The sequence below is a fragment of the Squalius cephalus genome, assembly GCF_949319135.1.
Source record: "Squalius cephalus genome assembly, chromosome: 11".
NCBI classification, from domain to species: Eukaryota; Metazoa; Chordata; class Actinopteri; order Cypriniformes; family Leuciscidae; genus Squalius; species Squalius cephalus.
Window position 1 is genome coordinate 16,631,768 of NC_137132.1, and position 26,299 is coordinate 16,658,066.

Sequence of the window (26,299 nt, forward strand, 5' to 3'; positions counted from 1 at the left end):
TTTTATGATAAAATAGACGCTTATTTTATTGTTACTGAAATTAAACTGTCATTATTAAGCATTAGCCACCATTGTAATTAAAAAAATGTGCAATTTGTGAAGGAACCACTCACCACCATTAAACATTTCAAGACTTTTAAATTGTTAAACTTATTTTATTAAATTATTTTGTGTTAACAAAGCATGTTTATTACAACAAACACTGACTTTTTTTAGTTGTTGTTTTCAAAATGATCCATGGAAATATAGCAAGAATACTGTGATTTGGTCATTAGAGTTGCGTAATGTCATATATATATATATTATGGAACAGAGAGCACACACAGAATTAAATCCTTAAATACAAACATTGTTTAAAAAAGTATGCCTGCACACAATTAAGTAGGTGTTACACGAGAACAATGATAAAATAATTGCTACAACGTTATTGTAGTATTAAAAAAGTTATTTGATGTGTAGAACAACGATTTGTTTTTGTTTTTCATTCACTTTTCTTCTGCATTCATGATCCTTTGGTTGTCAACGTCCACATAATCCTGCAATATATCAGTAATGTTTTATCACTTATCTCTAGTATAAAGGTAAAGAGTGAAGAGTGGCTCAAGGACAAATATGACTCACCCCATCACTCTCCACAATATTCTCCAGGATCTTGACAATGTCTGCAAATGAAGGTCTCGATGTGTATGGATCCAACCAGCAGTCTAGCATGATCTGTTCCCTACATGTTAAAATAGATATTTATTACTGGAAACCATTACTACAGAAGCTTGTTTCCACAACGTAATAAAAAAAAATTCTGACTCTCAAAAATTCTCAAATTATGACTTTTTTTTCTAGCAATTGCCAGTTTGTAATTCCGAGATATAAACTTGCAATTGCAAAATTAAAGTCAGAATTACAAGATATAAACTGTTTCCTCGCAATTTCAACTTTTTGTAAATATCTCGCAATTTTGTATGCAATTGCAAGAAAAAAATTGTGAGATAAAAAGTCGAAATGACCTTTTTCATTTTTTATTCTGTGCTGGAAACAAGCTTCCATACATAACAGACAGTTGGTCAGGGGTGCGTTTCCCGAAAGCATCGTTGGCCAACTATGGTCGCAAGTTCATCGCAATGTCCATTGAACTCTATTGGTAACGACGGAACTTGCGACCATAGTTGGCCAACGATGCTTTCGGGAAACGCACCCCAGTAAGTTATTACTATGACAAAATATAATGTATATGATATATTTTAATATATATAATAATATATTTTATATGGTCACTCACATTTCTGGACGGCAGGTACTTGGGACAGTGTTTTTATATCCAGCACAGACACTATACACCACTTGCTCAGATGTGTTCAGATTTGGATATGGCAAGGTGCCTATAAAAACACAAAATCCAATATTTGTGATTTATTCATCAAAAATATTTGATAAATCAACCAAATATCTCAGATATTTCTCACCAAATGACTGCATTTCCCACAGCACGATCCCAAACGCCCAGACATCTCCCTTAAAGCTGTAGTAGTTGTTCCGGAAGTACTCTGGAGGGTACCAACGCAGGGGCACGCGTTCCTATGAGGTCACATTAATATTAGCCAGATGGTCAATGAAGATGTGGGAAGAACAGGTGCGATTAGTTCACCTTGTGTTGTTTTTTCCTGCTGCTGCGTCTGCTCCTCATGCGGGTCAAGTCCCTGGCCAGGCCAAACTCCGCTACCTTCACCTCCCATGGGAATCGGCTCACCAAAATGTTCCTTAAGGCAAGGTCACAGTGCACCACCTGAATGGTACGGAGAAAACGTCCAAATCATTCTTTCCATCTTTCCATTCATGTATAGATCCAGCCCCTCTTCAGCTCTGCGCTCGTTGCGTTCTGTCTTCCGGTTTGTATTTCCACATCATGAAGGAATCTTACGGATTTATCAATGAACTGCTCATTTTAAAATCTCCTCGGTCAACTGACATCCACTTCAAACATTACACTGCTCATGTTATCTTTTGTTAACTCTACAATAAGTAAATCCACTTAATAATTACTCTTCGACAGCGATATGCCATAGAAATACACGAGCTACCGCAAAAACAGAAGTTTAAACACAAAATACTAAAGATGGCTTGTAGGGGTGTAACGATATACCCTCATGTCACGATTCGATACATATCACGAAACTGAACTCACGATACGATATTATTGCGATACTCCAAGACATATGGTAAAAGGTTAACAAAAAATACTGTTGATTAAAATGTTAAATTTGGTATTACGATGTGGGTGGAAATGAATAGGCTTGGACTTGGTGCTGGAAACCCAATGCACAAGGCAATGGTGACACCAGAATAAAAATATTCATGATTCTGATGCTGAAAATACAGAATTATTTTAGACGAACATGCTTGCACTCTGTCACTGACTAGATATATTTAAAATAATGTAGGTCACTTTTTACTGGTAACATGACTTTAAGCACAAATATTCCCCCATTTCATTATTATACATTATATTCAACATTATATATAGCAGTTTAATGTAGTACTGAAACTGAAACAAAAAAAAATTCTCTCTTGCATAAGGTCTATATCAGAAGGGCTGTATTATATTTGTGCCAGCTTGTGATACCATTTTGGAGCGCAAGTGCTCCATGCCGAGGGCGATGTGGTAAGACGCAATGGTGAACTGGTTCTGCAGTTCAGGTTCGGCACTCAGTTCGTCTTTGTGTTTCTGCACAAAACTGCGCAAGGTCCCGTAGCTTATGAACTCCATGATCAGCATATACGGCTCTGTGAAAACAGACAGTTTTGGTCACATGGTACATTATTTTAGTACAACTTTGACAAGTTTTCTTGAATGATAAATGAATAATAGTAGAAGTGGAGAGGGAATGTTATATTGCAAGTGGATTCATTAATGAATATTGCTACAACAAATTAATCTCTCTATATTCTACTGTAAATTTAGTGATATTTGTTAAGATTATTGTTGAACAGGATTTGAACAAATGTATTACACTCATCCTGCAACGATTGATGATGATCAAATCATGCGAAAAATGCTGTTACTTTCTAATTAAGGAAGCTTACAATTTTTACCTGGTGGACGATCAAACAGAAGAAAAAAAACATTATGGGGGGGCTTGAAACATATTTTGGGACGAGACTATCATATAGACCACCCATAACACCCTAACAACCACAAAGAAACATAAAAAAAACACTTTAGCGACACTCGTCAACCATTTCAACACCCTAAGACTGTCGGCAAGTTTTTCTCAGGCAAGATCTAGTGTATATTTTACAGCAGCACGACTTACCCTCCACTGTATTCCAGTCTAACAGCTGTATCACATTTTTATGATATGCCAGCTTTCTCATAATAGACACCTCGTTTTCCATCTGCTTAGGGGTGATGCCTGCAAATGACAGCAAATCGAAACATCAGCTGGATAATTAAGATTTTCACACAATAACTTCAACAAAACATCAACAAAAATGTGTCTGCATATAGTTTTACCGTCTTTTCCAATTTTGCAAGTGACCAGTGAGTGTCCTCTACAAGTGCCCTTCATTATCCTTCCTTTGTAGAAGACTCCTTCTCTACCCGCCTTTATGAGCTGAATAAGGTTCAGGTCTGCTTTTGTGAACCGGGGAACCTGAAGATCAATTCTTCATGTTACATTGGTGAGCACTATACAAGTCAGTCAAATCACATTTCAAAATATTTCTAAATAAAAATGTAGTGAACCTGTAGTGGAGGGTTCCAGGGAAATCTGCAGCTGGGTTTAGTTTGTTGTCTCTGTAATGGGCTCTCTGTAGTACGTTCTGGTAGTTCAGGAGGATTCAGGACATTGGGAGATGGAGGAGGAGAATCTTGGGAAGGAACTCGGGGGATCCTCGGGGGTCCCTGCCTCAAATCCCGTATGATCTTCTTCATTGACCGATACCTAATAAGAGAAACAAACAGAGCGTTTTCAAAAGCTCGATACATATAAATAAAAATGATTAATTTTCTTTTATAAATATATAACTGCAAAAATTGTATATTAAAAGTTTGAATGAAAAGTATATATTTATATACAGTACCAGTCAAAAGTTTGGAAACATTACTATTTTTAATGTTTTTGAAAGAAGTCTCTTATGCTCATCAAGCCTGCAGTCAAACAAACAAACAAACAAAAAAAAAAACGTAATATTATGAAATATTATTACAATTTAAAATAATGGTTCTCTTTTTTAATATATTTTAAAATGTAATTTATTTTTGTGATGCAAAGCTGAATTTTCATCAGCAAGTACTCCAGTCTTTGGTGTCTTATGATCCTTCAGAAATCATTCTAATATGATGATTTGATACTCAGTTATTATCAATGATGGAAACAGTTGTGCTGTTTAATATATTTTTTTGGAATACTTTTTTCAGGATTCATTGATGAGTAAAACGTTAACAGCATTTATTCATAAAAACAGCATTTATTCAAAATAAAAACATTTCTAACAATATAAATCGTTACCATCACCTTTTAATCAATTTAACGCATCCTTATTGAATTAAAGTACTAATTTCTTTAAAAAAAAATAGTTATTGTTCCCAAACTTTTGAACGGTAGTGTATATTGTTACAAAATATTTCTATTCTAAATAAATACAGTTCTTTTTAACTTTTTATTCATCAAATAATCCTGAAAAAAGTATCTCAGGTTATAAAAAAAATATTAAACAGCACAACTGTTTCCATCATTGATAATAACTGAGTATCAAATCATCATATTAGAATGATTTCTGAAGGATCATAAGACACCAAAGACTGGAGTACTTGCTGATGAAAATTCAGCTTTGCATCACAAAAATAAATTACATTTTAAAGTATATTAAAAAAGAGAACCATTATTTTAAATTGTAATAATATTTCATAATATTACTGTTTTTTTTTGTTTTTTTTTAACTGCAGGCTTGATGAGCATAAGAGACTTCTTTCAAAAACATTAAAAATAGTAATGTTTCCAAACTTTTGACTGGTACTGTATATCAGTGGTCAAATCAGTTAATCACAAATTTGTAAATATATGTATGCATGTGTGTGTGTGTATGTGTGTATATATATATATATATATATATATATATATACACACACACACATATACATTTACAAACTTTAATATTAGATGCGATTAATCGATTTCACAGCACAATTTAATAATATAATATTTATATAAATATTGAACAATTACTATTAGATTAATTTTATCCATCCACAAGGGTCCATTGATTAAAAAAAACTGTTAAAATATACTTGTTTAGGCAAAGGCATCCAAGTATTATCGTGAAGAAAACGGTAACAGCATAGATGCAGATTAGAACGATGTGCCCAACATCAAGGTCTGTAAAAAGAGAAAAACCAAATCAAAGAGAAATAATCCACTGTTTTCATATAGACACATGCAACATACAACTATGGTTTTATTTAAAAATGAAAAAGTTTGAAGCATGTCACCAATATTTTTCACCTCTTTCGATAAAAGTTATGGAGAAAATTATATAATGTAGATGTATATAATTATGTAATATATATATATATAGTAGTCAACATTTGAAGTGGATCACAACCTTTCATCAAAGTTATACATGAATTTTGAACAATACCCGCTCTTGTCTTAGGACAACTGATGAACTTTTTTGATCCACTTCAAATGTTGACCACTGTATATACATACACACATATACTTACTCTGCCAGCCTTGTAAATTTGTATCGGATGAATTATCAGTCGCCATAATGAAGTCAAAAGCATCACATGCTTTTTAAAATCATCTGAGAGATATTTCAGAGCTAAAAGAGAACAAGACACGAGACAAAAATGATCAATTCATGTTTCACAGCCGTTTTGAATTTCATTTAAACTAATGTTTACGCAATATACCTTAAATGTTAACCAGGCGACGTCTCCTTTTATGTTCAAATGCAAGACCTGAAAAGCAAATGTGTAATAGATGTTTTGTCTCCTTGAAGAAAAGACAACAGAATGCAGGTCCCAGGATGAACTCATTATGCAATGCACACCATTGTCTACAGTAGATTTCTTCTGCATGATATGAGCATGCATGAAGACCACTGAGTTTAAGGTGCTGTTCAGAACAATAAGCCACAATTCTTCAGCACTTGTGGTTTACAGCAGAGTTCTATAAGTAGCACGGTATGCAGATCGACTCACTTCCTGAATACAGAATGCTCGTCTCCAAATATATGTGCAACCCACAAAGCGCTCAAAGGTCTTGAGGTGATTCTCATGAACTGAATTTGTATATTTCATTCAAGGGAAATATTCTAAAGGAAAATATTCTGTAAAGTGAGTGGAAGGGTCCTATAAAAGGTTAGTTTAAATGTCAAATGTGGCTTGAATTCAAGGAAATAGGTCTGATTGATGGCACTGGACGCTATAGAGCCCCGACTGAGGGAGGTGTGTGGTTTCCTCTTTGCTGTTGAAGGAAACACCTCGCATTATTCGCTTGTAATAAACACAGAAGAGAAAAGCTCGCATTTGGCTGCATTTAATTTGTTTCTTGAATAATTGTTACAGATCAACATCATCACTCCATATACAACTACAAGTACATTTGTACAGTTCATTTTCATTGGCGTATTTACAAAACATTTATGTACATTTGTCAGTGCAATGTCAATTTTATTCTTTAAACAACACTTTACAAAATAAAGTTCATTAAATTAATACATCTCTAGCAGTTCATCAAAATTAATTTAACAAAATTAGGACTAACGACATAGACAAAGACACACATCAGTAGTTGATTGCACTACTTGAAAAGAGATCATTTTGCCATTTTAATAAATTATCCCTGTATAAAAAAAAAAAGTGAATGCTTAAAGTTTGCGGTTACTGTAATTGTAATACATCAAACAGCCAATTTTTATTTAAGAATGATATCATTTGATTTTGGATATCTTTATATTTTTCTTCCAACATTAAAATACCTAAAAACTGTTTACAGTCCGTTTATCATATTTGCATTACTCATGATGATTAATCATTTCCTTACAGTAACACACCTGTGTTTATTTCACATACAGTTCTTTTTCTGACAGGGATGAACCTTTCTTTGATGGCTAACATTTAGAATATCCATGGAAATCTGAAAAGTACAGCAGCAAAATGGGTGCGGGCGAATGAATCCCGATGATTTCCAAGGGTTTAACGTCCCCTCACAGGAGGAGCTCATTCAGTTGACGAGTCGCTGAAAAATAAGAGCCGTTCAGTATTTCATACATCATTTCACAGTGGTAATTAAGTTGGGCTCTCTTTTCAAGAGTCACTAAAGAAATGCTACTAATAACCTGGAATACCCTCTGACACAGACGTCCAGAACGTTCAGCAGTTTAGTGAGGATGCTGTTCTCTAAAAGCATGGGTTGTGAAATATTCTTCTGTGCTAATACTGTTCACACAACAGACCTTATTTGCTCTTGTCTGACAGTATTCAATGCCTCCCACAGATTACGTACATGACCAGCAGAACACTTTGGCTTGGACACATGAGAAAACATTAATCAGATATGTATCTGTCTGCCTTTTTTAGTCTCCGGGGTCAACAGTTCTTTGTAAAGCAAAAAAAAACAGTAGTAACAGGAAAACGTGTACAAAGCAGCGGTATTGTTGAGAGGACGTGGTTTGATCAGACTGCTAAGACTAAAGCTGTAAGCAAATGTGTTTAGGCAAAGTGAACTACTGCATAAAAAAAAAAAAAAAAAAAATTCACATTGATAAAAATAAATTTATACAAAAAAACTAAAAAAAAAAAGAAAAAAAAAAAAGATATACATTTACTCTTCTAAAAAAAATTAAGTCTCAAAATAACCCACTTAAATAAGATTTAAAACTTAAAAAAAACAAACAGCATATGTATAATTTGGCAGCAGGGAGTGGGAGGATATTCTATTAAATGGCAGAAATTGTCTTTAAAATGAACTTTTTTTGGAAGTGAATTTTGTCCATAAAATAATTTCAACTGCCCTCAGATGATATAATACTGTCACAATGATTTTCTATGAACAGTTGGCCAAAAGATGTGAGGTAGTGTATGGAATTTACTGTAGAAAAAAATCAAATAAATCAACTATGACAAAACCAAGCCAACCAAACCTTTAGAGAAACCTTTTAGGGCTCTATAATTTATACCAACACCATCTTCCCCATCAGTTTCCTAATTAAAAGAATCCGTTCTGTCCATTAGCATTCACAAATGTAGCACTACAGAAGCACAAGCTCTTGTTATGTGATTTTTGGATTCACCTGTGTGGGTTGGCATGTGAACGAGCAGTTTTGTCTGTTTGGTAATGGTGATATCAAGGGATTGGCTAACAGTTATTTGTTTGCTTGGCAACAATCACATGATCGCTACAGTTCTCTGTGATTCACTCATTCGCCCTCTCCCTCGTGTATCTGAAGTGTCAGGTACCTCTATTCTGAAAGCACAGTCAGCGGCGGTGTTGTGCCTGTCGGCTAACTGATATTTTGTGCTTTCACAAATGATGGTCCTCTGGGGCGGCTCTGCCGTTTCAGTCCTCATTGCACTGGCGTACTGACAGACCCCCCTAGTGTCTTTAATGTGGAAGAGCATGGCATCACTGCAGCACACAGTACTTCTTGTAGTCAGATTCAAAGTCTTCGTCCATGCTAGTGGTGTCTGCCATCTTTTTGCCCTCTGTTTTTGGCAGAAACTGCGAGTAGTCCACTCCTTGTTGCTCATAGAACAGGATGTAAGCTGAATCTGTGTCAATCTCGTCCGAGTGAACTTCCTGAATAGATGACAAGAAACGGTTTGTTTTAAGTGTTGCACAATACTTGTTTTAGTGTTGTCACGAAACCAGACATTATCAAACTTTCAGTAGTCGACACCAATGCAAGGGAAATTTCAGGAATGTAAATTTCCATGTTGATATCATAGTACTTATACTGAACACATGATTTTTAATTTCAGATTGTATTGTTTTTTATTTAATTTTTCAGCAGTCGACACCAATGCAAGGGAAATATTTCAGGAATATAAACCCAATGTTGATACCACAGTACCAGTACTTATATTAAACATGCTATTTTCATTGAATTTAATTTTAAATAACATTAAAATAACATTTATGTCAATTAATTCGATTTAATTCAATTCAAACAATGTTGAGCTTTTGAAAGCACCTGCCAGTCAATGTGATGATACCAAATTCAGATGGTAATTGCTGACAGATACTTCAGGCTGTAGCACCCAATTTGTTTATTTTAGTATCACAAGTACTGGTACTTTTGACATCTATACTTCGTTGTCCAAGAATTTTCCATCCTTGCAGAAATATATACTCTGTGCAGAAAGAGTGTCAAATAATAGAAACCCCTGAGATGTCAAAGAATAAACAGAGTTGGGATCTTACCTTGCAGCTGCTGTCATTGTAACAGTACCATTTTTCATTGGGGTTTTTAGCATAAGTCACATAGTGCCCCCCTCCCATTATTCCTGAATGGCACTTAAAAGAAAAACAACAATTAAGGTGTCAGAAAGGCTTTTTACAAAAGGAATCATTACACATTGAAACATGTAGAGAAGAATCACTTACTGAGATTGCATATAAATTGTACAGGGGCTCCAGGCAGATGTCATTTCTTTGGAGAGGGGTGTCCAGGTCTGTGCTGACCTCTGAGTGTCCATTACTCTGACTGCTGTCTTGTCCCAGTCCGTTCACCATGATGGCATCGCAGTCGCTGCTTGAGGCGTCCAGTGACCAGGTGTCTTGCCCATTTGCATCAGATGGCATCTGATTCTCCCCGTCCGTCACTGTGCCCTGCTCTGACTCGGTCTCGCTCTCCTTGCTATTGCTACAGGCATCCAGGTTTTCTTTGCTGTTGCAGAGTCGATGCCTACTGCCCAGCTGTGGAAGACGCAGACGCCCCTGTTTCCGTCCTGTATTTTTGGGGCTGCTGCCAGGGCTGCTGTTTCTGCTCAATGGGCTGCACACCCTCCTGATAGAGCACGGGGTGCCTAAAACAACAACGCAGTGGTTAGAGAATCTCAAGCAGTGTTCATTTAAAAGGTCTGCAAATAGAGAAGAGAGACAGACCTTTGCCAGAGGTGGGAGGACTGGCCACAGTAGTAGTGGAGATGGAGGACACAGAGGAGTCTCCTCTCTCCAGCCTCTGAAGCTCCTCTACCAGGCATTCGCTCTGGAGGCTCTGCAAGCTGCCCATGCTCTGAGCTACCTCCCGTGGGGTCAGGAACGCACTGGGGTCAAAGCTCTCGCGTGGAAACTTCACAATCTTCTGAGACTTAATCCACCGACCATTGACAAACTGGAAGCGTTTCAAATGAACAATCTGAAAAAACATGTTGTAATCAAATGTTACAAAGGGCAACTTGCCTAAAATTACATTTATGTTATACAGTATGTTAAATGTAGCTTATTTAGCTCAAAAGATCTAAAACTATATAATAATAAACATAAATAAAAATATGTATTTTTAAAGATTTTATTAAAAAAAAAAGAGAAAAAAAATGAATTATATTTTATCAGATTAAATGAGCTAAAAGGGCACAATTTAAATCAGCCATTACTCCAGTCTTCGGTGTCACATGATCCTTCAGAAATCATTCTAATAAGCTGATTTGATACCCAGTTATCATCATTGTTGGAAACAGTTGTGCTGCTTCATATATTTTTTGGATCCTGTAATACATTTTCAGGATTCATTGAAAAAGTTAAAAAGAACAGCATTTATTCAAAATATAAATCTTTACTATCACTATCACTAACTGCTTTTACTATCAATTTGACACATCCTATTAAAAAGAAGATTTTTTTTTTTTTTTACTGACCCCAAACTTTTGAACGGTAGTGAATCTATTTTATCTATTCCTATATCTATTTTTATTTTAAATAAATGCTGTTCTTTTTTAACTTTCTATTCATCAAAGAATCCTCAAATAAGGTTATCACATGTTATAAAAAAATATTAAGCAGCACAATTGTTTCTAACATGGATAATAAATCAGAATGTGACAGACATGACACTGAAGACTGGAGTGACGGCTGATGAAAATTCAGCTTTGCGTCACAGAAATAATTTATAAATAAAGTATATTAAAATAGAAAACCATTATTTTAAATTGTAATCATATTTCATTACTGTTTTTTCTGTATTTTTGTTTAAATAAATGCAGGCTTTATGAGCAGAAGAGACTTCTTTCAAAAACATAAAAAAAAATTCATGTTTCCAAACTTTTGACCAATACTATATATACACGCATATATATATATATATATATATATTTTTTTTTTTTATTTAATTCAATTTTTCAGAGGAGGAGAAAACAAATCATTTGGGTTTCTAACCAGTACGGGGGGCAGCCTCCAGAGGTCCAGCTTCTTGGTGGCCAGGCGGTGGGTCTTACACTTGGAGCAGTAATAGAGCTCATCCTCCCCTAACTCTTCTTCACTGGTGAAGGCTTTCAAACAGCTGTCCAGACTGATAGGCTCTGCCTGAGCACGCCGACTCTGCTCAACACTGGGATGCTCTTCCACTATCTGCTCCACATAAACATCAGCAACTAATTACTTGACAGACACAGTAACAGAATGAAATGACAACCACCCCAAATCACTAAGAGCTCAGGACCTATTTAAAAGATTTAGAACTAGAATGTTATTACATTTGAAGGCATTTCTTTTTAATGCACAATTAAACATTATTTGCAGACTCATCGTACGTTATAAAAAGGTCAGTTCTGGTCTGTAATGCACCATAAAAGAGGTGCAAAAACCACGGGATTTTATTTTGTCATCTCCAATTTTAAACTTATTTACTATGACTCTGCAGTAGAGTATGCAATCAGAAAGTGTATTTTGCAAGTAGTAAATGATAGACAATAATTAGCAGTTTATATCAGGAGCTCTTGCTAGAGGTAAAATAGAGGCAGCAGACCCAGAAAACAATTAATCATACAATATGATTTTAATGGATTTCTCAGCTGTGATGTGAGATGAAAGCAAATCTCTTCACAGGGAACGACAGCACTAGCAGATTAATCATTATGTGTACATCAAGTCCTGCAGTGCAGCATCAGACTGGATGCAGTATAGAAGGATAGACTGTCACAAAGCAACAACCCACTGACTGAATATGCTGCTTTTATGGCCTTTAAAATCTGTGAACATCTTTAAAGCACGTACTCTTTCCTGAGAGGTCTGGTAGCGAAGGTGCAGGGCTGTGGGGTCCCAGTCTACAGCAATGTAGGCATTTCCCAAAGATGCTCTGTCTTCATTACAGTCCACTGTGCAGCCTCTGCAGAACCTGGCAAAGTCACGACAACCCTTGTCAGTCACGACAGCCCCCAGTGTGAGATATGTGCATGCACAAGCGCTGAACTCAAATGCCTTACCTGTACCAGGGACACCAGGCACAGGAATTACCATCTTTCTGCACCACCCGCAGAGTGAAGGGGTATTGGTAGCCCATACTGTCATCACTGGAAGAGAACATCACATGTCACATAACAGAGTAAAGGAACTCTACCTTACAGATGTGCACAGGGGGCCGTAAGCACTATTTTTTTTATTGAAACCTAGAAATGAATAAAATTTAGAAAAATTTAAAACAGAGAAGGAATAAATTTTTCTTAACATTCTGCACTATTTTCTAGGTCACTAATGGCCATGTGAACTGAAATAAGGAACTAAAGGAACTGTGAAATTCAATTGTTATTATGATGCTATCATTTGCATTAATTTGTATTAAATCTGAAAAATGAAAAATAGAATAAATTTCATTAGGTCTTGTATAAAGTATCAAAAAGCTAACAGTACATTTGTCACTGAGGGAAATAGGATACATTATTTACATTATAAAGGTTTGGTAAAGTACAATTTTATTTTTAAGAAATTAATACTTTTATTCAGCTAGAACACATTCAATTGATCAAGTAAAGATATTTGTTAAAAAAAAATTCTATTTCACATAAATTATGTTCTTTTGAACTTTCAATTCGTCAAAGAAAAAATTTTTTTTTTTTTTATCACGGTTTCCACAAAAATACAAGGCAGCACAACTGTTTGCAACATTGATAATAATAAGAAATGTTTCTTGAGAAGAAAATCAGCATATTTGATTGAATGATTTCTGAAGAATCATGTAACACTGAATACTGGAGTAATAATGCTGAAAAATGTAAAAATGTAGCTTTGCCATCTCAGGAATAAAATGCATTTTAAAATCTATATTAATATAATAAAATGTAATATAATTTACCAAAATTACTGTTTTTACAATACTGTAAATTAATGTATTTTTGATCAAATGCAGCCTTGGTGAGCATTTGAGACTTCTTTCAAAAACATAAAAAAAATCTTGATGAAGCCAAACCTTTGACTGGTGTACTTCGGACAAAGTAAACGAGCAAACAAACATCCAAACTAATGATCAACATCAATCCGCTGTGAGCTACAGATGCCACTGACCAGTCTTGAGCGTGGTTGCTGGCTTCCTGTGGGGGGAGAGGGCTGGCAAGTCGGGACACCTGGATCCACACGGCATCATACAGGTCCTTTTTACTTGTGTGCACAGTGCACGGCACAATAAGCGGCATGCCAAACAGACTGGGCCTGTTCTTCTGAGAGGACAGGAAGTACAGCTCCGTCCGCATCTGAGGAGAAAGACCGGACACTTAGGATGCTTATGACCATCATGTTACAGGGTTAGTTCACCCAAAAATGTAAATAAAATTGTCATCAATTACTCACCCTCATGTCATTCCTAACCCATAAGACTTCATCTTCGAAACACAAATGAAAATATTTTTTTTATTCAATCTGATTTCTCTCCCTTCTTTGACAGTCAATGCAACTACCACTTTGATACTTCAAAAAGTTCACAGAGATTGTAAAACTAATCCATATGAATCAAGCAGTTTAGTCCAAATTTTCTGAAGAGACTGGATCACTTTATATGATGAAAATTTTTCTTCACATATAAACATTGATCAGCGAACATAAACAGAAGCTCAACCATACTTGCTCGACGTGTGAACCAAACCTCAGTGGTTCTTGCAGAAGCTCAAACGTGCTGTGTAACACATGAGAATGAACCTCATTGGTTCTCGCACATCAAGCAAGCATGCTTGAGCTTCCATTTGCCATATCTTATGTGTGTGTTGATAAATTATATTAAAAAAGGTCTAAATTAAATCTGTTCACCATATAAAGCAATTGTATCTCTTCAGAAAATTTGGATTAAGCTGCTCGATTCATATGTATTAGTTTTACGTTCTCTTTATGAACTTTTTGAAGAGTCAAAATGGTAGTTCCATGGACTGTTAATGGAGGGACAGAAATATCTCAGATTGCATTACAATATCTTCATTTGTGTTTCGAAGATGAGTAATTGATGACTATTTTTTTTTTTTTTTCATTTTTGAGGTGGACTTACTCTTTCAGTCCAACAGTGAATATGAAGTGAATGCTCACCATCTTTCTGTGCATGGCAATGATGTAGCCAATGAAGGGGCTGTCTTGCACTGGCACAGCATGGCCATTAGGGATACCATTGGCGAGGGGCTTCTCGGGGGTACAGGGGACCACTGTGCTGGGCATGCCATTGGGAATTAGGCCAGACTTTCCAATGTGATTGTTTCCTGCTGTCCCGTTGGCTGTAGGTGTTTTTTCTAAAAAATAAAAATAAAATAAAATAAAAAACATTTTTTTTTTTTTAAATTAATAATAATATGGGTCAATGGCAAATAAGGGTGTCCATAATAAAGCAAAACTTCTCTTTTAAGAACCAAGAGAAAGAAGAAATCAATCATTACCTGTTTGCACTGGAGAGGTGACTGAGGTGGGTGAGCCAGGCACAGGGATTTCAAATGCACAGAGGAAGCAGTTCACAGAGTGTCGCACCTTCTGGTTGTCCTGAGGAAAGTTCTAGATCAAAGAGAAGCATTTATTTAAAAGCCAGGCCACTTGGATTGTCTCAACAACAGTGTCTGATGTGGTGAGTTGAGCTGACCTTGATGTTGGATGTATGAACCTCAGCCAGTAGGATCTGCTCAGGTTTCAGGTTGCACAGCTCGCTCAGCTGTTTCTTCAGGCCCATGTACTTCTCATCCATGTTGAGACGGAGCCCGTAACGCACCGGAGTAGAACCGTCAAGTTTGATAACTGCAAATCAAAAAAGCTTTTATGTGAGACTGCTGTACCTGCTGATGAATTTTAAAATGTTTGTTTTATTTCTGCTTGGCTTTACCTGTGATTTCTAAGTGCATGGAGCTGTCCATGGGCAGCGGCAACGATAGGAAGTTAAAGGGGTCGAAGCGGGCGCTGATGTGGCCGCAGGTCTTGCACTTCACCTGGGACCTGAGCTGCCCATGGAAGAGGTCCACCACAATTGAACGATTTCTCCGCAAATGGTTTTCCCAGGCCTGTGAAAGAGAAACACGCAGATGTCCTCAGGGTGAAGAAATGACTTTTCATCAGTGTGTCCATATAGGTTCATTTAAGAGTGCTGAGCTGATGTGTTGAGCCTGGCAGGGGCTGAAAACAGGAGTTTTGACACTAACCTCTGTGGCTACTTCATGATCTGGCCGTCCATCACTATCCTTGAGCTCCACGTATGGTTTCTCGTGCACGCGATTCAAGTCTTCATGAAGCCCATCCAAGAGAAATGCCAAGAGCTCCTGGGAGTCTTGCTGCTGGAAGCCATTGAATCTCGGTGCATACTTTGCTATTGTCCACTACAAAAATGTTTTTAAAAAAATGGCATAAGAATTTTAATGTAAGCATTTGGGTTTGATGCTCATAATTTCAGAGATAACTGAGAATTTCAAAACCCACCCTGAGTTTTAGAGGTGCAACGTTCTTCTGGGTGCCGCTCCAGAGTTCCTGTACCAAATCACCATAGCATTTGGCCATGTGACCACGCATTCCTATCGGATTGGTTCTGTCAAGGCAAGACAGCTCATTGGTCAAGAAGTATGATAGTGACCCATACAAGTATAAAGGTGCATCACAGTAGCGGCGTTTTGGAATTTCGTGGGCAAAAGAGTTCCATTGTCCATTCTTAATGGTCGATGCATCAAGCACTCCTCACACAGAAGTCACTTTTAAATCAAGCAACTTTCTGTTGGTCAACATGGCGTCACCAACTCAAACACCCAAATACACAAACACACTTTTTCACCCTTGTGTGAAACTCATGCTCATGTGGATTCCTGTTGAAATGATTGGATGGATTTCACCCACAAAATTTTTCAGAGCAACAGTAAATGTGAATGCTTAACTAAGTAGTTACAAGTGGTTTTGGTATTTAAAAAGGCACTGGCCATGTTTCCTTACCTGTTAAGCTCATAAAGGTGTCGCCCTGAGATGAAGTACTCAGTGAGGGGCTTGGTATTGCTTACACACTGAATACTGGAGTTCATGAAGCATGTGTTACCCAGGTTACTCAAACCTGTGGCACCTTTCTCAGTAGGAACTGCAAGAGAAATGGGACAAAATTAGTAAAAAATTTAAGAGAGACTGAAGGTTTGGACTTCACAGGGACAACCACTTGAGTACAATCTCCATGAAGTTCAATTACTCAGGATTTCATAGAGTTCGACAGCAACAGTGAGTCTTTAAATGTCAAAGCTGATATCTGTCTTGATTTGGCTTTTATATTGCTTTGTTATGTAATTGCTTCTTGGACTCTTGCTACTTTTGTTCCTGTGTTAATAATCTACTTGATATCTGCTTTGATACAAGAAACCGGTCTAAAGAATTGTATTATAGTGCCATCTAGGTAAGGTCAAACTCAGATAAACATTCTGGCATTTGTAAATGGTTTGGCCAGCCTCCAATTTGCATAGATTTTTCCAACACTTTCCAAGAACTCTGACATTACCTTTGTGTCTGTCGATTTTGCTGCTGTTTGCAATGAAAGACATTTCCTCTGGCCAGCTCATATCTTTGTTTCGAACTGGAGAAAGGGAAAGATATCTTAATAATTTTTCCTTTTCCATCAGTACGGTCATGCATGCTTTGCAATTTAATCTACACTGCTCAGCAAATGTGAAATGAGATAAAACTTTAATTAAGACAGATAAATGTCACAGACATACCCTCAATGACTAAGTGCTGTTCATCTTGAATTTTCAAACTTTCTAAAGTGTGATCTTCATCGTCCAGGAGAGTGAGGTAATTCTGATAAAAAGACAATATAAAACAATTAGTATACAGTATAAATGTATGCATCATGAATTTTTATGATATTAATTTCTTTGGGAAATATATTAATTCAGCCTTGGTGAGCATAAGAGACTTATTTAAAAAAACATACAAAATCTTCTTTTGAACAGTAGTGTGCATAAGACCTCTAATAACTGGTAGAATTAACATTTTACAGATTTCAAATTTACAGTCCTTCTCTAACAGTAAAATGGAGCAAAAATTGAAGGATCACCCTGTACTACACATTTTTGTCCAATCAAATGCTCTCTTTAAAGTTTTTTTTTTTTAAAGGCGAGACACTACAGGTGAATAGGGTAAAATTTTTATCTAGCAGATATCACCATGAAACTTTCCCAGTTGATTACCTACATTAAGATGAGAAAAAATGTCTTCATAATATAACTAGGTACAAGACTGGAAAGTTTGGTGTATAAAGGTGCTACTGAAGTGGAGATTTCGGACTTGGAGAATGAGAGAAAAGTAATTTTGAGAAAACGGGTTTTAAAGATTTATCATCAGCCAATGAGATTGCGCATTCAGCCCTTTTACTTTCACGATTGGTTGCTGATAAAAAGGAAATGACCATATTTGGATCCGACAGGATTGTACAGGAGAGAGAGAGCTTCCTAACGGTGCATGTGATGACAGGGTGCCGGTAGGATCAGCATGTTGATTAAGAACGCCAACTTTTGTTGAATTTATGAGAAATTTACAGATGCAAACAGACAAAGTGTAGTAAAAGAAAGACCTAAATGTGTATTTCGGACTTTTTTTCACCACAAGTCTGAAAGAAGACATGTTATTGAAGACAAATATCCAAAAATCTCAAAATTGACCAGTAAAAAAACAATGTTTTTGCCTGCCGTGTCTCGCCTTAAATAAATCAAATTTAAATTCATGTCCCAGTTAGACTTAATGTTGTCACATTTGTCCAGTTAAATAAAGATTTTTTTTATTTCATGAAATTTATTTTATATTTAATTTGTTATTTTATATTTAATTCAGTTAAATATTGTGCCTTGTTAATTTACCAGAGTTTAACTTTTATGGTTAGGTGTGTGTGTGTTGTTAGTTACGCTTACATTTAAAATGTGTTTTTAGGCTCCACTAGCTGTGATGTTTTGTTTTAACAGTTGATGGAGTTTTATAAGGCTAATAAAAAGCTGACCGAATGTGTCATTTGTGGTGCTACCGTGCTAGCATTACTTTATCTTAAGGTCGGCTTAATTAAACGCAATGCTTTATATCTATTATTCTGAACGTTTAGCATAGCCCTAATGTTTGTGCAATTTTTGTGCAGGCGGGAGTGGAACACAAACGTTGTGGGAGAGGGTGGTAATGGTCAGAAATGAATTAAGGGATTAAGAAAACAGTCCCGCGCAGGGCTCTAGTACCCACCTCACTATTGTAGAGCCAGAGACGCATGTCCTCTTCTTTTATGCGTAACCTCTGGGACAGGTAATCATGAATGTCTTTAATGGTACCCATCCTGCTGAAACAGCCCGTGTATGCCAGCACTCGCTTCAGAGGGGCGTTCGGAGAAGGAACATTTCCTGTGTTGGGAACGAAGCACCTTTTAGCATTCTCTTTGTCACGTGCAAAAAACATTTACACATTTTAAATACAACCTTTTATTGTAGTTCCACCAGCTGTGTTGTTATATATATCTTCAAAAATGAACATTAAAGAAATCATGGAGTATGTAAATGTAATTTAACTTACTATGCTAATTTATTAAAGTAATAATTTTATGGTTTCATTTTAATGATGAGAAATGTGAAGATCCAGTCCATTCCATCCATATAGCCTAGCATGCATGCTATTAAATCAACACAGATGTCACAAGGAGCACACAGATCAATATATAACATACACAGCACCAATACCTGATTGACAGACTGAGGATTAGTTGTAAGGTAGCAGCAAGAAAGGGCAAAGGTCATTTTCAAAAGGGAACATTCATCAAATCATTAGTTTGGGTGATTTAAAAAAAAAAAAAAAAAAAAAAAAAATCAAGCCAATTTTTAATTAGTCCAGTCTTGTGAAAAAATAAAAATACATATAAGATTCATACAGCAATTATTGATTTCATAGAAGACAAATGATTTGAGACAAAAAAAAAACAAAAAAAAAAAAAATTGGTAAGATTGCAAAGCAAAAAATTACAGGAAATCAGCCAGAGAGCGCTCATCTTTACCCACACCAAACAGTCTTCTGAGCCAGACAGCCATGACTGAGTGACACACAATATTTCTAGTCTCGAAAACTTAAATATCTGGATTCATTTTTTTTTAAATGTATTCAACATGGTTTTATAGCTGTCATGGATTACATTATAGTTTTCTGTGAGAAAAATGTAGCATTTAATAAAAAATATAAAATATGTAATATAACCAATGTAATTTTATATATTTTATGTTTTCTTTTGTTCTTTATTATTATTTTCTATTCTAGGCCGAACTCAGAAGATGACTCTGGGTGTTGGCAACAGGATTTGGCTCTTTAGTAATCCAGACAGGTCCTTTTGCTGAGACCGTGCTGGATGCATTTTAGGAGATTAGAGAAACTGGTCAAGGCGGAGGTGGAGGGAGCCTCTCTCTTGCTGCAGGCTTACGTTACCTCGGGGCATATGTGGAGGGAACATTCGCAGGCTGCTCATACCCATATTGACCCAGATGTTAGACTGAGGACTGCGTGTGGCCGGTTGCTGTCGCAGGAACAGAAGGTAGCGGGGGAAGAGCTCTAGCTCTGGGTGAAGTGTGACTGTAGACATGATGACCTGAAAGAAGAAAAAAAGACAGTTATAAGCACAATGTATAGAGAAGAATGTAAAATCTTTAAAAAAAGCTTGACTACAATGGTGCAACTGCTTAAGAGAGAAGCTAAATTTGGCTGAATCAAACTGAATTAGAAGTTCAAAGGCTAGATTCAGGCGACATTTTAAAGCTCTTTTCATGGTCATTCCTCAGTCAAATTTTTAAACCCCTACTGCATACATTATGACAAAAAAGGTTGATTTACTGTAAAATTTATATCATTACCAAAGTCAAAAACTTTTTTAATTTAGAAAATTAATACTTGGAGAGGGGTCCTTTTAAGGTACGCTGCCAAAATCATTAAATAATATTTATAATTACATTTAGTTTATAATTTTTGACTAATATACTATTTTACTAATATAAAAGAGAGAGAGAAAAAAGATATATAACAAAAAAAAATTATGCAATTTTTTATTTTATAAAAATAAAAAAATATGAACTATATTTTTTATGAGGGGAAGAATAATTATTTTTTTAGAAAGGCAGTTCATCATTCATATGGTGCATAATGTAAAATATTTTTTAATTTAAATCACCTCCAGAATGTAACCTTTTTACTGTTTATTTGACAAAATCTCTTCATTATTAACCATTTTAAGGCCATCTAATATGAATCATGTGTTAGTAAAGTGAAAAAAATGAGTCTGATACCCAGAGGCAACACTGTCCAACAGAGGAATCAAAATCGAATCAGAATCAAAATAGCCAAGCATAATCTGTATTCAGGAAACAGGTTTAGTAATATCTGACACAGTTCATGTGACACCTCATGTCACATCATCAAGATCATTGTGTCGAAGCAAAAAAGCCAGAGCAAATAGCATTCATTGAAGCACAAATTAAGTGCCTATATTGGGACATGGAATACATACCGGTCTGGGGAGGCTGACGTTGGCCCCATACCAGTGATAAAGTGCCCTCCATACCGGCTCTGGCACAGTCTCAAAGTCCCGGCTAGCCAACAGCTGTTGGGACTTCTTCAGCCGCCCTCCCTCCATAGTCAACGTGGGTGCCTGGACAAAACGGAGTCACACAATCAAGGGGAGTTCATATTGACAGCAATTTGCAATGATAAATTGTAGTGACCTCCAGTGAATAAATCACAGGTGGTGTAAGCGTCCTTCACCCTGCTCTTTTCTTTTTGACTGTGAGAGTGGGAGGTTGGATGAAGGGGCGGACAGGACCAAAAAGGTCCCTTTTTGTACTTTACAGCTGCAATGTATTGTGTTGTGTAAAGAAAGAATCTGATTATACTGAACATTTTATTCTTACATAACTGCAAATGTGTTTGTGACAAGCCATTACTGAAGCAAGCAGTTTCATACAAAATGCTTTTAGCTTCATTTCAGCTTCATTTTCTAGAACACAAATGTTACAGACCATTTCTCACAGGATTCATTTGTTCAAGGTGATTTTAATTTCAAAAAGGAAACTTTAATGTAGTTTTGAGCTATCCAAAGCTATAATTAGATGGAATAAAAGACAAAAAACTTGAAGGTGTTATTTCCCCAGCAGGCTGATTCAATGCACTTTGGTAGTTATTTTGATGGGTAAAAGGATTAGCAGTGGCTTCCTGGTTTCAGTGGGTGTTCTGAACACACGTACACTCACCTTCATGGGCTCGGTGGTCACCAGAGGCTGGTTGTCTATGGCACCGGGCCTCTGCGCGACCATGCTGTTGGGCAAATGGCCATTGGCACTGGAGAAACACTGGTTGTTGTTGTCAGAGACGTTGTGCTGCCGAGCGAAGCAGACGTCTGTGGCAGAAGAACTGATGTGTGGGGTCAGGCCTGTGGAAATAAATGCTTTAATGGAGGCTGAACACCTCTTTTCAGCCTTCATGCCTTTTTATTGGACCAGAGCACTACCAAAGTAGAATAACTGGCTGTAGCATTGTTTTTCTGAGAAAAAAGTATGTGAATTTAGTATGTTTCCTAAATATCTGCAAACATATTATGGTATTTTTCTGCTTTAGTACAGTCAAAATAATAATAATTACATTCAGCACCTTTAATATTTTTGTGGAAAACGTGATATTTTTTCCCCCAGGATTATTTGATAAATTGAAGGTTCAAAAGAACAGTATTTATTTAAAATGGAAATCTTATGCCACAATGTAAATGTCTTTACTGTCACTTTTGATCAATTTAATGCATTCCTACTAAATAAAAGTATTTTTTTCTTCTAATGTATGTGATAACTGCTACGCCACAGCTTAAATCATATTCTTAACAATGACTGAGTGTGTACTTACTGTTACCAGTGCTCTCCGAGGCCTCCGATGAGCTGGAGATGTTATCAGGAAATTTTTCCTCTGGGGAACTGGGAGAACGCACAACTATTCCAATTCTGTTCAGGACAGGCTCTATAGGTGCTGTAGACTGAGAACTTCTCATCCCACTGCCCTGAATTGATGGCTGCTCTACGACAATCGACTTATTATCCTGTTTAACACAATATATTGTATATCAAAAAAAACATGTAAGCTCTATATTGTCAGTACTTTTTGGCCGGTTGATGTCTGAGAGAAACAAGGTCCAGCCTGATATGTGTACTATAAATGGGTCAGATCAGGTTACTGTTTTCTCTGTTGTCCAATTATAATTTGAAAAATGGTCATAATTTAGTTAGTTGTACTCAGTTTGTTTAGATAGTACAAAACAGTACAATGTACTCATTTTTTAAAAAAAGGAAAGGAAAAAAGAAATTTAGATTTATCATGATATGATCCCTTTTCATTGTTATGTAGAGGCTGCATAGACATAAAGCTTACTCACATATCTGACATAGTCTTTCCACTGCTGCCACCACTGCATGGAGATCAGAAACCAGTTCTGACTGGGCTGTAGCCCATGCCTGCTCTCCCGCTCCAGCCAACCCCTGTGCCGTCACACAAAATCATTGTGGATGACAAACAGTCAGTAAAAGAACTATCATATTTATACAAAAGCACCAAAATAAACCAACAAAACATTCATTCTGTCATAAGATATCAATAATAAACTTAGGCAGTATAGCCAAACAAGACACAATGATGTGGTACAGTATTTATAGTGTTTTTTTGAGCACCAACAGTCCAGCTAGAAAATCTAACTGAAAATGAAATTGTGTTCTCAATCTCTGTCTCATTTTAAACGCTGTTAGAGGCAACGGAGGTACAATGGATCCTTATAAACAGACAAAGTCTAATCATGAGGATCATGGGTGAGTGAAATACAATACAGCCCTCATGAGGCTTGTTTTAAAACATTGAGAAAGTGCTCAGTAGGACGCTTTTGAAAGGAAGCTGAGTTACAGAAAGTAATAGGGTGAGTAAAGAAATGCAGTGTCCTACTCTCACCTAATGATCTGGCCTTCCTCTTCAGGGGTAGCAGGACGCAAGCCCAGGACGATATGACACACCTAATGATCAACAGATTAACAAGCCATTTGAGGCCAGAATCAAGATAACAACGTACATACTTTACTGGACTCGCTTACAGATTATTGAAGCATTGACGCACTTTGTATTTTGTAACTTTGTCCAAAAATACTGAAGGTAGGATCATACCTGAAACAGCAAGTTGAGGAACTCATTGGCGAGAGCACTTTTCACGCTCCATATCTGATAGTCCTCAAGGGTTAAGTGCCCGTGCTGTGAGTAAAACACAAAACAAATGTTTGAGCACAGATGACATACACGTATATAATGTCCTTAAATATTGGATCCAAGAAAAACCTGAAAAAACCTGAGGGAAAAAACAAACAAATGCAAGTAATGTTTATTTAATTGAGAAATAAATGTAATTTATATGCCAATGTTTTATTTCATTTGGTAAAATTTATTTTGAAACATAACATTTTAATTAAAAGGGAATTTACAGTTTTTGCTGTTGCATCGAATTTGGTATCAGCAGCAATGGTGAAAATTAATTGAAATTGATATCAACTAATTATAATTTTTTTAGCATGACAAATCTACATTGAAAAGAAAATCTAATTACTTTTGTTGTGTCGTGCATTTTCAGTATGTCCTCTACAATGTCTGACACGCTGGAATCAAACTCCTGAAACATAGAGATACATAAATCAGGAAGTATCATCATGAAATCTATAACTGACATGAAAGGTCTCTATTAGATGTAAGACATACAATGACAACTCAGGATGCACAAATCAATAATGAATTGATTTGAGTTTAATTTAAATGTATTATCCCACATTAATGCATACCTGCAAAAACATGATTGCATCTCATATGCATGAATCACCTCATAGGCATATCCACAAACATATAATACTAAGGAAGTAATTTGTTTAGCAACAAAAGGTTAATCAAATAGCTAAACCGTATCATGTGCTTATTGCTTTTTCTGTGGACTTAAGTTCGATTAGACACTTACGGGGAGGGTATCTGTACGGTTGTCCTTCCACACTTCCAGCAGCGCCACCACCATCTCATGGATCTCATCCCTGGACAGAACTCCATCCCGATCTACATCGAACACTTTAAAACAAACTGAAGCAGACAAGGAAGAAGATATTTAGGGCCAGATTTACAAAGATAAACAGGGCAAATTAGCGTGAGAGCGCAATTCCAAAAAAGCACAGATGGGAGTGGAAAGTTCTGCGAGTGATCTACTGACGACACGTAAATTAAAGAACACAGACGCAGATCGTTTCCATAATGACCAACGCAATCTACCAAGAGTCGGGTTTAAGACACGCTTTTTTGGGCGTTAATTAATGGCGCAAATACCAGTGAATTGACTAGCGTAAACCTTAGTAAATTGCATTGCATGATTTATTTAAATACTCTCCTGCCATAAATTGTGCATCTGAAAGGGAAACTCCAACAAATGCATATGCAGTTAGGTCAGCTGCAAAAATAACTGTGTCCGCGCCTTTTCAGCGCTATTTTTTTCACTGCTTGTCTTTAGTAAATCCTGACAGTAGTTTTTTAACGGCAAAAGAGGGTTTGCACTGGCACAAGCTGTTAGTAAACCTGGCCCTTAAGCCATTGACACACCAAGCCGACGGTCGGCCATCAGGCAATGTCGGGCCGTTTTTGAGCATCGGCCGACTTTTTTTTGGTGTGTTCCGCACCGTTGGCTCTAGTTGGAATCCATCAGGGTTTTTCCGGACGAATCAACATGTAGAATCGGAGTCGGGCCTTCTGTCAGAGAGAGAACTCTAATTGGCTGTTCAGTTTAGCGAGCAAGTCAGTGCACGAGAATAAGAGCAAAAGTGATGAAAGTAAGCAAAGAAGTCATGACGGCACAGACAGAAGGCTGTTCTAATTTTACATCATCTTACCTGAGCATTCCACTACGCGAATAGTTTCATAATAACATGAGCGGAGTGGAATAAAGAGCATGATCAGCATGACTGAGATTCAAAACGGTAAGCAAGCGCTGCTTTGTTTATAGTTTGTATAACTGCAGTCTTAGTTTCGCTTCCCTTTTTTTGAATGACGAATATATATCTGCTTAAATAGACAGTTATCTCCTTTACACGTAGGCGCAGAACACGCGTGCTGGCTGACAGTCGGCTGTAGTTCTTTCGGTGTGTTCAAGCACAGACTTTTTGCCCTGACGAAGGCGACGCGAGGCGACAAAAGAGTCGGCTTTCATCAGCGCTAGTTCTTTGGCGTCGGTTTGGTGTGTCCCTACCTTTAGATGGGGAACTTTTAAACATTCATAAAAGAGAAATCATATTTAAATAACATTTCTTATTATAATTTGTATTATCATAAATAGTGGAAATATGATGAGTGTATTTAGAATACAGAATATGCTAGCTAAAATAGCCTTAAAGGATTTTATTCCCAAAAAGTTTTCAAATGTTTGAAGAAACACTATAAAACAATCCTGCATCAGCCGTAGAATGAGATGAACAACTAAGAGAGGATAATAGGAAATGAAATGCTTACACTTCTGCCTCTCCGCTACAGGGCCCCGACAGCAAGCTGAGAGCCCGCACGATATCTCCTTAAAGTCAATATGATTGTCCCGATTCTCATCAAAGGCATGAAACAAGCCTGGAAAATGGGAGAAAATGTCAGTGTTTAGATTAGCCAGCAAGAGTAATTGGATTCTTTGGAGATCTTTTATCACACATGATCCTATACATTTCAAAAGCAAAGACCTACTTCTACTAAAATAAGATAAACCGTGACTTTCATGGGTGCTGCAAATGTTTTCAAAGCACAAAGCTAGGAGGTGGATGTATGTGTGAGTGTTTGTGTGTCTCAAACCATTT

At 36.6% G+C, this 26,299-nt stretch overlaps 2 protein-coding genes across 6 annotated transcripts in view; both read right to left on the bottom strand.

Annotated features, from left to right (window-relative positions):
• Nucleotides 1-467: 467 nt before the first annotated feature.
• LOC307167762 (tyrosine-protein kinase FRK) lies at nt 468-6,148 on the bottom strand. 2 transcript variants are annotated; one of them, XM_079887053.1, is made up of 12 exons: nt 5,912-6,148; nt 5,720-5,820; nt 5,285-5,372; nt 3,740-3,938; nt 3,509-3,647; nt 3,309-3,407; nt 2,618-2,778; nt 1,643-1,780; nt 1,461-1,572; nt 1,277-1,376; nt 622-721; nt 468-536 (listed from the first exon to the last, which is right to left on the bottom strand). In XM_079887053.1, the coding sequence occupies exons 2-12, from the start codon at nt 5,763-5,765 to the stop codon at nt 486-488; spliced, it is 1,233 nt and encodes a 410-aa protein (XP_079743179.1). In that variant the 5' UTR covers nt 5,766-5,820; nt 5,912-6,148; the 3' UTR covers nt 468-485. The 2 variants fall into 2 exon arrangements, with proteins under 2 accessions (XP_079743179.1, XP_079743180.1); XM_079887054.1 differs by lacking the exons at nt 5,285-5,372; nt 5,720-5,820; nt 5,912-6,148 and adding an exon at nt 5,223-5,270.
• A 370-nt stretch (nt 6,149-6,518) lies between these two features.
• The window catches only part of usp32 (ubiquitin specific peptidase 32), a 49,960-nt gene continuing 30,179 nt past the window's right edge, over nt 6,519-26,299 (bottom strand). The window contains exons 7-35 of one of the 4 annotated variants that reach the window (XR_013822863.1): nt 25,971-26,078; nt 24,442-24,557; nt 24,043-24,105; nt 23,610-23,693; nt 23,400-23,461; nt 22,837-22,939; nt 22,314-22,503; nt 21,671-21,849; nt 20,932-21,072; nt 19,860-20,019; nt 18,639-18,793; nt 17,132-17,213; nt 16,915-16,989; nt 16,368-16,506; nt 15,867-15,972; nt 15,593-15,766; nt 15,280-15,454; nt 15,043-15,194; nt 14,846-14,957; nt 14,505-14,701; nt 13,500-13,684; nt 12,425-12,511; nt 12,216-12,336; nt 11,379-11,570; nt 10,110-10,362; nt 9,609-10,030; nt 9,426-9,518; nt 8,462-8,801; nt 6,525-7,241 (exon numbers count right to left, since the gene is read on the bottom strand). Coding sequence is in view for 2 of the 4 variants with exons in the window: in XM_079887031.1 (XP_079743157.1) it covers nt 8,628-8,801; nt 9,426-9,518; nt 9,609-10,030; nt 10,110-10,362; nt 11,379-11,570; nt 12,216-12,336; nt 12,425-12,511; nt 13,500-13,684; nt 14,505-14,701; nt 14,846-14,957; nt 15,043-15,194; nt 15,280-15,454; nt 15,593-15,766; nt 15,867-15,972; nt 16,368-16,506; nt 16,915-16,989; nt 17,132-17,213; nt 18,639-18,793; nt 19,860-20,019; nt 20,932-21,072; nt 21,671-21,849; nt 22,314-22,503; nt 22,837-22,939; nt 23,400-23,461; nt 23,610-23,693; nt 24,043-24,105; nt 24,442-24,557; nt 25,971-26,078 (4,100 nt within the window). In the remaining 2 variants the exon portion in view is untranslated. Of the gene's footprint in view, nt 8,802-9,425; nt 9,519-9,608; nt 10,031-10,109; nt 10,363-11,378; nt 11,571-12,215; nt 12,337-12,424; nt 12,512-13,499; nt 13,685-14,504; nt 14,702-14,845; nt 14,958-15,042; nt 15,195-15,279; nt 15,455-15,592; nt 15,767-15,866; nt 15,973-16,367; nt 16,507-16,914; nt 16,990-17,131; nt 17,214-18,638; nt 18,794-19,859; nt 20,020-20,931; nt 21,073-21,670; nt 21,850-22,313; nt 22,504-22,836; nt 22,940-23,399; nt 23,462-23,609; nt 23,694-24,042; nt 24,106-24,441; nt 24,558-25,970; nt 26,079-26,299 lie in introns of all 4 variants that reach the window. The other 3 variants (XR_013822864.1, XM_079887031.1, XM_079887032.1) reach the window with 3 other exon arrangements.